General features: G+C 38.7%; 1 protein-coding gene across 1 annotated transcript; it reads left to right on the forward strand.

Moving 5' to 3' along the window:
* The first annotated feature begins 6270 nt into the window (after positions 1–6270).
* LOC139159080 (olfactory receptor 5J3-like) lies at positions 6271–8602 on the forward strand. The gene is made up of 2 exons (XM_070736446.1): positions 6271–7182; positions 8594–8602. Exons 1-2 carry the CDS (start codon positions 6271–6273, stop codon positions 8600–8602), a joined length of 921 nt encoding a protein of 306 aa, XP_070592547.1.
* The last annotated feature ends 1608 nt before the right edge of the window (positions 8603–10210 follow it).

Below are 10210 nucleotides of genomic sequence, written 5' to 3' on the forward strand. Positions count from 1 at the left end.
ACCAAAAAAGGTTTGCCATCATTGGACTAGGGGTAGCATGATAGCAGTGTTCCAATATCTCAGGGGCTGCCGCAAATGAGAGGAAGTCAACTATTCTCCAAAACATGGGATGGTAGGATAAGAAGCAATGAGTGGAAACTAATCAAGGGAAAAAGTAACTTAGGGCTAAGGAGAAATTTCCTGACAGAACAATTAATCAGTGAAAAAACTTGCCTCCAGAAATTGTAAATGCTCCAACACTGGAAGTTTTTAAGGAAAGATTGGATAACTATTTGTCTGAAATGATGTAGGGATTGAGTGATGTTGAACCACCATGAGTCCTCAGAGAGGGGCGGCATACAGAACCAATAGATAGATAGATAGATAGATAGATAGATAGATGGATGGATGGATGGATGGATGGATGGATGGATGGATGGATGGATGGATGGATGGATGGATGGATGGATAGATAGATAGATAGATAGGTAGGTAGGTAGGTAGGTAGGTAGGTAGATAGATAGATAGATAGATAGATAGATAGATAGATAGATAGATAGATAGATAGGATAGATAGATAGGATAGGATAGATAGATAGACAGACAGACAGACAGACAGACAGACAGATAGATAAAGTTTCCTGCCTAAGCAGGGGGTTGGACTAGAAGACCTCCGAGATTCCTTCCAACTCTTTTGTTCTATTTTATTTTTATATTCACCCATCTCAACAAGTCACATTTGGCAGCATATACCTAACATTCTAGAACACTGAAAGAATCAGCCTCTCTCTTCTCAAGCCACAAAGAGCGATTACATATCTGCATAACTTGATATAACATGATATAAGCCTAATTTAACTCTGATATATCCCTGACTTAACCCCAATATGATGGAGAAAAGTATCCAAGACTTGGACAAGGAAATTCGAGCGCACCAGACTGTAAACAGTTAAAACATGAGACTGTGTGTGTGTGTGTGTGTGTGTGGTTTTATTTTGGATATACTGTACTCAAAATCTTGTCCAACATCATTCATAGCCATTTACTGTGAAGCTCAATCGCCATTGTGGATGTGCCTCCTCCTTTTCTCTCTCTTTACGTTGATTCTTAATGGCAAACTCTATCCAACAATCAATCTAGCTATGAGTTTCACTTACCTTTGCTACTGGTTTGGAGATGTGCATGCAAATGTGCTGCTTCTGCGCATGTACAGATTGTCTGTGATGACATCCAAGCAGGAGGGCAGAGACTCCCGCTGTCACTACCAGGTCTTGGGCAAACTGGTAGCAACCCAACACTGAATTAATACATATTATTTTCTGATTTTTCTAATAATTCATGTTCTAATTTAATCACCACATTTTGGAACCAGTTTATATCTTGAAGGCTGCAATTTACTGATATTCAGTGGCACCTCTTCCTAAGAATGCCTCTACTTAAGAACTTTTCTAGATAAAAACCGGGTACTCAAGATTTTTTTGCCTCTTTTTAAGAACCATTGTCTAATTAAGAAATCGTGACCGGAAAAAATTCCCAGGAAATTTGTGAGTGGCACAAAGGCGCAGCCAGTTTTCTGCCATTCCGCCTTTAATCCCGGCCATTTCAGGCTTTTCTGGGCTGCCAGAGGAGCCTTTCGGTGACGCTTAAGGAGGCTTTGGTCGCCCAGAGCGAATGGAGGGAGGCACGTGCTCCTCCTCGCTGTCTGAGTCCCTCTTTTTTTTCTTTTAAGCCTTAAAGTTTTGGATTTTTTTTATTCCTCTCACCTCACCTTCTTCCTTCAACAGTGACTCTCCTCCTCCTCTTCTTCCTCCTCCTCCTCCTCCCACCCAAATTCTGAGCTTTTATTTCTTTCCTAATGGGTTTGCACGCATTATTTGCTTTTACATTGATTCCTATGGGAAAAATTGATTCTACTTACAAACTTTTCTACTTAAAAACCTGGTCACGGAACGAATTAAGTTCTTAAGTAGAGGTACCACTGTATTTCCAAAGGCCTGTGCTCCTGCAGAAGATTTATGCTCTTGTGTTTTTCTCAAGAAAAATGTGATGCCATTTTTCTCCTTTTCTCCTTGTTCCTCAAATTCTAGTTTACAAAAGGAATTGTTATGTCACCTCAGGCTAACCTTATTAGGCAGGACTGTTATATAAGTGAAACCTTTACTTTGTACACAAATCTACTCAGAAATAAAACTAGTGGGGATAACTCCTAGGGAAAGAGGATTGCAGATTTACTTATTCTTTGCACACCAGATATTTTGTGATTACTAATTTCATGCAATAATACATAATGTGTATTTTTGTTTTGTTTGCTTGTTTGTTCAATCAGTTTAAATAACTTTAGTTATTTAATAAATTTAAATAGCTGCTCAGTTCACAGTTCTGACCTTGGGAGATATACATTGAGGTAAAAATGGAAAACAGATAATTGCCAAGCAAATAAAACAACAAGAAAGATCATACCACAAACATAATCTCAACCATTACATTATACATATTCAACTTTCTGCTTGGTCCCAAGAAAATAGCTTAATTTCAAGACCTTGCAAAAGGCTAACAGGGCCTATCCACATCTTGAGAGATGAGTGGATAGAAAGGTATTAATTTGTGGTAGGTATGGATGGAAGGAATCTTATCTATCTTTCATGGAACAGGAAGAAATGATCAAAGATAAATGGTCCTGCAAATAGCCCAAATAATGTGGCTTGTAAATCATGGTTAGTGCCATGACATTACATGTGAACCAGTCAGTCACTATTTCTTGATCAAGAACTCATGGTTAAAACAAGCCATGCTTTAGTGGGATATATGAAACAACTTCACACTTGCTGAGACAAAAAGTAATATCCTGTATATTCTTTGTCCATAAAGATCTTGTACATAAACTATGTCTAGAAAATTCACACTAACTTTTCAAATGATAGACAATTTTGTTGTCTAGTATGTACATTGCCAATGGGACTTATTATAATCCATGAAAGACTCTGACTGTGCCCCCAGGGAATCTTAGATTTTCTACACGAAAAGTCTGTAATTTTCTGAGAATAAAATATATGGATCCTACCCTTTTGAAATGTTACATGCAACGAGGTTGTATCAATCTATTTATTGTACATGGAAAACTGCAGAGAGGCCCCTTATGTGCCTGCCATTTCTGTGCAATATTTTGGTAAGTTGAATAATATTTCTAACAAGTAAACATTTCACCACAAAGGAGAAGAGGAGAAAGTTGAAATGTACAGATTGACATGGGTGTATAAGTAAGAAATATATGTAATTGTTTTAAAATATATTTCTTAAGCAATTCTCAGTGTGTGTGTGTGTTTGTATTTGTATATGAGATTTATCATGGTCAGCTTTCTGTAGTTCAGCCTGCTCATGTCTACCAATAAGGCTACAAGCTTCACTTATAGTGGTGATCTTAAACGTATCTTAAGTCTGTCATATGTAATTAAACTCTGACAAAAAGAATATGGTTATAATTTTATCCGCATAGTGATTTAGGGAAATATTGAAGAGAAAAAAAAAGAGGTGGATGGCCACTTGCCTCAATATACTTCTCTTAAAACATGTTATTTATCTATCAGCTTTAATTGAATGGAAAAATCCATCGGCTGAAATCTTTAGAACAATTTTCTACAACTTCCTTCTTTTCAGAGAAGGGCATTTATATTTGTACCTAACACAATTCAAAAACAGCTTCTAATCTGTATAAAGGTCATAACAATCAGTGTTGACTAAGCTTTAATTGGTGTAGGATTTTGTATTGGTGAAAAGATACACCATGAACTGTAATTTTCTCCATTCAATTTGCTGATTAGTGACTTTTGTATCATATCCCCAGCCATTCTGATAAATCTTCAGAGAAAAATTTGCACTTTTAAAACTGTGCCTTTAAATTTTCTCCTCACACTGCCAATTGTCACCGAAATTCCAGCCACTTCGCTTAACACTGCATAACACCACCAACTGTCTTCTCCACTGAAATTTTTCTTTCTTCTTTTTATTATTAAACTTTAACGAAGCACATTCTGGGCCCGTAACCCATTATTTTGGATTTCTATGTTATTTATGGTTATAAGTGATGATCTTCACTTCATACAGCAAAGATTCTTCATAGCAGAAGCGTGATACAGATACAATGACTCCAATATAAAACTTAGGCTTTTATTTCTTCTTTTCTCATTGAACTTGTTTCATATTTACACAAATAAACAACTTGATAGTATAACTATATTTCTCTATGATGCAGATTCACCAACAGTCAGCATACAAATCCCCAAGAATTCTAATCTTCCAACTGCCACAATTGGCCACATGCCAATATGCAAATTAGCTCTCTCTCAATATTCTATCCCTTTTCCCATGCTATATGCTAACAGATAGCCACAAGAAGCTAAAAATGATGGCAATTAAAAAAAACATTTTCCATCCATTCTATTAGAAAAAAGACAAATTGCTTTAGTTGAGCTTCAAGAAACTTTATTTAATATGACTAAGAATGTTTTCCCCTGCTGGTCCTACGTTCTAAAACAGAATGGTTGTGCCTCAAGTGAGATAAAGCCATAATGGAATGCATTGGTTTTGGATACAAACCCAGTCAGATTTAAGCCATGATTAAAATAAAGTTCAGTGTCTGGCCGCAGCCAATAACATGGCACTCTGAAGAACAAAGGGGGATTGTTTCATGTATGTGATGAACAAGGACAATGATTTACCTGGGCGGAGAGGAGCTCTTACTTTGGTTAGTGAAGACTGGACCCTTGTCAAAGGGCAGAATGAAAAAAGAAATCTCTATTCCTCCATTTATTCAATCTTTCCTCTTTCTTCTTTCAGGCCAATGAAGTATTGAGTGGGGAGGCGGGATTTATGAGTGGATACATTTGTACATTTTCAATGGGGATAGAAAAGAGTTCAGGATCTTGATGGTAGAACACAGAACACCTTGTGCCCAGAGGCAAGGCAGGCCCCCACTCTACAAGAATGGTAGAAGACCATCAGGTCTGATGGGGAATCAGGAAATTTAAATAGATAGATAGATAGATAGATAGATAGATAGATAGATAGATAGATAGATAGATAGATAGATAGATAGAATCTTATGCACCAATAAAGTGCTCAAGGCAACATGTAGAACCCAGAGGCACTATTACATACAAATGTTTATTCTTTACACTTATTTAAGCTTCTCATATTATGCATACTCATTCACACTTTCCTGGTTTCCTTGGCTCTTTTCTTTTTTGGCCACTCGTTGTCCACCTCCACTCCCTATCCACTCCCCATTCTGTTGCCATTTGCAAATTTTGACAAAGGTTTTCTTACTAGGAAAAATGGTTGATCTCAAGCTGATTCATGACAATAATGGGAAAATGTGGTATACCACTGAAAGTTGGGTCACTATCAAGGCATTGAGGCAAAGAGTTCTGACCCACCACTCTCAGTAGTGGGAAAACACTGCGAGCCATGTACACCTGGCATATCCTGGGAGTTCTCAATGCAAAAAGTTTGCCTAAAATGTAGCCAGCATAGAAAAGCTCAATATTTGGATCTCAATGCCACTTCAAGTTCATATTATGAACTATTATTATATGATAGAGATTGTTAGCATTAATGGGACACATGAAACCAAGCAAAGGAGTGTTTATGTGCAAGAACAAGCAAGTGTTTCTTGGTCCATATGTTTTACTAAAGCACAAACAAGCTAACCCACAAATGAAAAAATAAAATAAAATAAAAAGTGTACTAATAATAATAATAATAATTTATTAGATTTGTATGCCGCCCCTCTCCGAAGACTCGGGGCGGCTCACAACAGACGATAAAACAATATATATAGGCACAAATCTAATATTAAAAAAAACTAAAAACCCTATCATAATTTAAAAACCAAACAGCACATACATACCAAACATAAATTATAATAAGCCTGGGGGAAAGATGTCTCAAATCCCCCATGCCTGGCGGTATAAGTGGGTCTTAAGTAGTTTACGAAAGACAAGGAGGGTGGGAGCAGTTCTAATTTCCGGGGGGAGTTGATTCCAGAGGGCCGGGGCCGCCACAGAGAAGGCTCTTCCCCTGGGGCCTGCCAGACGACATTGTTTAGTCGACGGGACCCGGAGAAGGCCAACTCTGTGGGACCTTATCGGCCGCTGGGATTCATGCGGTAGCAGGCAGTTCCAGAGGTATTCTGGTCCAATGCCATGTAGGGCTTAATCATGAACAAACATTTAATTATATTTTTGTTTAATTTAATTATTAATTTTTCTCTCCAGAGACCTGATTCAATAAAAGATGGATCAGCAGAATAACTACACAATGGTAACAGAATTCATTCTACTAGGATTCACCAATGAACCCAACCTGCAGATGGTTCTCTTCTTTTTGTTTCTTGCCATCTATCTTTTCACTGTGACTGGAAGCCTCGGCCTTATTGTGCTGATCAGGATTGACCCCCACTTTCACACTCCCATGTACTTTTTCCTCCTCCATTTATCCTTCACAGACCTCTGCTATGTCTCAGTGATTGCCCCCAAGATGCTAGTGAACTTCTTGGTAGTTCATAAAAGCATCTCTTATACAGGATGTGTTGTTCAGCTCTGTTTGTTCACTGCCTTTGTGACTACCGAGTGCTTTCTTTTGGCTGTGATGGCAATTGACCGATATATGGCTATTTGCAACCCTCTCTTGTATCCTGTTTTTATGTCCCAAGAACTATGCAACTGTCTGGTTGCAGGATCTTATGCAGCCGGCGTTACAAATTCAGTGCTACAGACAGTGTGTACATTCAGATTATCCTACTGTAGATGTAACATCCTGAAACATTTCTTCTGTGACATCCCTAAACTTCTTCAGCTTTCCTGCTCTGAATCCCACCTTTCAGAATTTCTCTCTGTCTTTGCATCAGGAGTAGTTGCAATGACCTCTATTTCAATCATTATTATTTCATATCTCTGCATTTTATCTGCCATCCTAAAGATCAACTCGATGAAGGGAAAACGTAAAGCTTTCTCCACCTGTGCTTCTCATCTAACATCAGTGGCTTTACTTTATGGAACTGGATCCTTTACACATATCCATCCCAACCTTAAATCTGGACAGGACACTGATATAGTAATTTCTGTAATTTACACATTAATCATACCCGCGTTAAATCCCTTAATCTATAGTTTGAGAAATAAGGAGGTGAAAGAAGCCATTAGAAAAGTCACAACCAGCTAACTGGTTTATTTACATAACAACCGTGTTACTAACTTAGAAATTGCAGTGATTCACTTAACAATTGTGACAAGAAAGATTGTAAAATGGGGCAAAACTCACTTAACAAATGTCTCACTTAGGAAATACCTTTAGGGCTAAGTTGTGGTCATAAATCAAGAACTACCTATAATTTGTTTTCCATATACAATTTGTCATTCTTTCTGCTCAATAGAATTGTTTCTGTTATGTACACTTTGGAGATTAGCTTTCTGAATAAAGATTCCAGTTATTTGAATCCTTTTCTATTTCTTAATGAATTTGTTCCTTACAGCATGATACACAGGAGGAACACATGATGTTTTTGAGATTTATTGCTGTTTCATTTCTTATTGCTTTTTCTCCAAGAACAGGAGGTGCCTTTCTCTTTATCTGCCATGCTATCATTTATGACTGCTTATTATGAAAGCTGGCTTTGAGTTGTGTTTTGGATAACAGATTATGCTATTATTGCATTTGAATGTGAATAAAAGGTTTAACTGGCCACTCCCTTACAAGAAACCAGTTTGATGTAGTGGTTAAGACACTAGATGAGAAACCAAGAAACTTTGAGTTTTAGCTCTGTTTTAGTCACAAAGCCCGCTGGGTGACATTAGGACAGTCTCTCTCCCTTCCCCCATCCGCACCCCTCTCTCAGTCCAAGGAAGGAGGGAATGGCAAACCATATCTAAAATTCTATTAAGAAAAGTGAAGTTTCTCCGGTCAATTGCCAGGAGTCAACACTGACTCAAAGTTGCACATACACATACACAAACAGAGAAGGGGTGGGGATGAAGTGGAGGAGAAAAAGATGGCTGGTATATAATAAAAAATGAGGGGGAAGATTTAAAATGCCTATTTACTCTACACTCAGAGGAATAGTACTGTGTATGCACCACTTTAAAAAGAACCAATTCAATATATCTCATGTTATCTTCTCATAAAATATCTATGGAGATTCTCAGTCATCCAGAGCATGGTTGTCCCAAAGAAGCTTTTTCAAGAGGCAACTGTACATTCTTTGAAGATATTTCACTCAGAGGTGGGTTCCTGCCAATTCTGACCAGTTCTATAGAAGTGGCCAGCGGGAATTTCCCCTCACTCATCTAACCGGCTCTCTCGGTGGCAGTGTAGGAGCCGCCATCTTGTTTTTCAGCACTGGATTTTTAACACTGCACATGTGCATTCCCATGTGACACGCCCACGTGGTGCGTAAGGAAGCAAACCAGCAGCAAGGTAAGCCAGAACCTACCCCTGGTTTCACTTCCCATCCAAGAAGCTTCCTCTGATCTTTTACCAGATTCCATTCCACACCATCCAGTCAGAGCTGAAGAAGCTTCTTGGGTGAGAAGCAAAACATCTTCAAAGAAAAACCAGGAAGTCCAGTTGACTATTGAAAAAGCTCCTTTGGGATTCTCATACAATATTGTTGGTAAATAAAATTCTATTTTTCATGGTTGCCTTGGCTTTCAAATTAAAAAAAGGGGCAGTATGCAATACTCATACACAGTCCCACTTATCCGTATACACATGCATATATAATGTACTGGAGTTCCAAGAAAAGAACAGACAACATACCCAACAGCACCAGTATAAGGTCCAAGTTTAATACAGTGATACCTCGTCTCACGAACTCCTCGTCATACGAACGTTTCGAGATACGAACCTGGGGTTCGAGATTTTTTTGCCTCTTGTTACGAACTTTTTTCACCATATGAAACTGCCACCACCACTGGGATGCCCTGCCTCCGGACTTCCGTTGCCCATTTTTGCGATCCTGGGGTTCCTCTGAGGCTTCCCTCCATGGGAAACCCCACCTCCAGACTTCTGCATTTTTGCGATACTGTAGGGGGAATCCCAGGATTGCAAAAATGGGCGCTTCACTGGCAACGGAAGTCCGGAGGTGGGATTTCCCAGCGAGGGAAGCCTCAGCGAAATCGCAGCATCGCAAAAACACAGAAGTCCGGAGGTGGGGTTTGGAGGACTTCTGTGTTTGTGCGATGCTGCGAATTTGCTGAGGCTTCCCTTGCTGGGAAATCCCACCTCCGGACTTCCGTTGCCAGTGAAGCACCCATTTTTGCAATCCTGGGATTCCCCTCCTGGGATTCCCCTGCAGCATCGCAAAAATGCAGAGGTCTGGAGGTGGGGTTTCCCATGGAGGGGAGCCTCAGTGGAATCCCACCAGCGCAAAAATGGGCGCTTCAGCTTGAAAAAGGGGTGAATTTTGGGCTTGCATGCATTAATCGGTTTTCCATTGATTCCTATGGGAAACATTGTTTCACCTTACAAACCTCCTCCTGGAACCAATTAATTTCGTAAGACAAGGTATCACTGTATGTGGATTTCAATTAAATCCTTTTGAGGTGGCAACAACAAAAGTATAAAGACTATATTTGGCTTCTCCCATCCCTGACCCCAAATATGAATTAGAATGCATTAGTTTTATTTATTTATTTATTTTAAAAAAAACCCTTCATTTTAGTACTGTGGTAACTGCAATTACAGCAGAATGATCAGAAATAAAAGAAAAAGAATAGAAAGAAGAGATGGTTCCACAAATCCATTTATGCTTTTCTGCACTGAAGAATCAGCATAGCTTTTGTAGGTCAGCTGCATGGTTGTGCTAATTCCAGAGTCAGAAATATTCTTCTGCTTTTCCGATTCCGGTGACCATAAAAAGACACAGCAATCAGAAAGAAAGAGATCCAGAGTTAATGCAATGATTCCACTGTAGAGATATGCATTGAATTTGTCTATACTCCAAATGGGAAGCAAATGGGATTTCAGTTGAAACTCGAAAAATTAGAATATCGTGCAAATGTTCATTTATTTCAGTAGTGTAACATGATTCTTGACAAATGTATATTTTATTTTATGTACGTTGAGAGCATATGCACCAAGACAAATTCCTTGTGTGTCCAATCACACTTGGCCAATAAAAATTCTATTCTATTCTATTAATATATGACAGATACTCATAATACGCAAGGCAAGTTAG

The sequence above is a fragment of the Erythrolamprus reginae genome, chromosome 1, assembly GCF_031021105.1.
Source record: "Erythrolamprus reginae isolate rEryReg1 chromosome 1, rEryReg1.hap1, whole genome shotgun sequence".
Taxonomy (NCBI): domain Eukaryota; kingdom Metazoa; phylum Chordata; class Lepidosauria; order Squamata; family Dipsadidae; genus Erythrolamprus; species Erythrolamprus reginae.

What these genes read in the sequence shown, in the direction of transcription:
- LOC139159080 (XM_070736446.1), top strand. Translation starts at nt 6,271, where the DNA reads ATGGATCAGCAGAATAACTACACAATGGTAACAGAATTCATTCTACTA.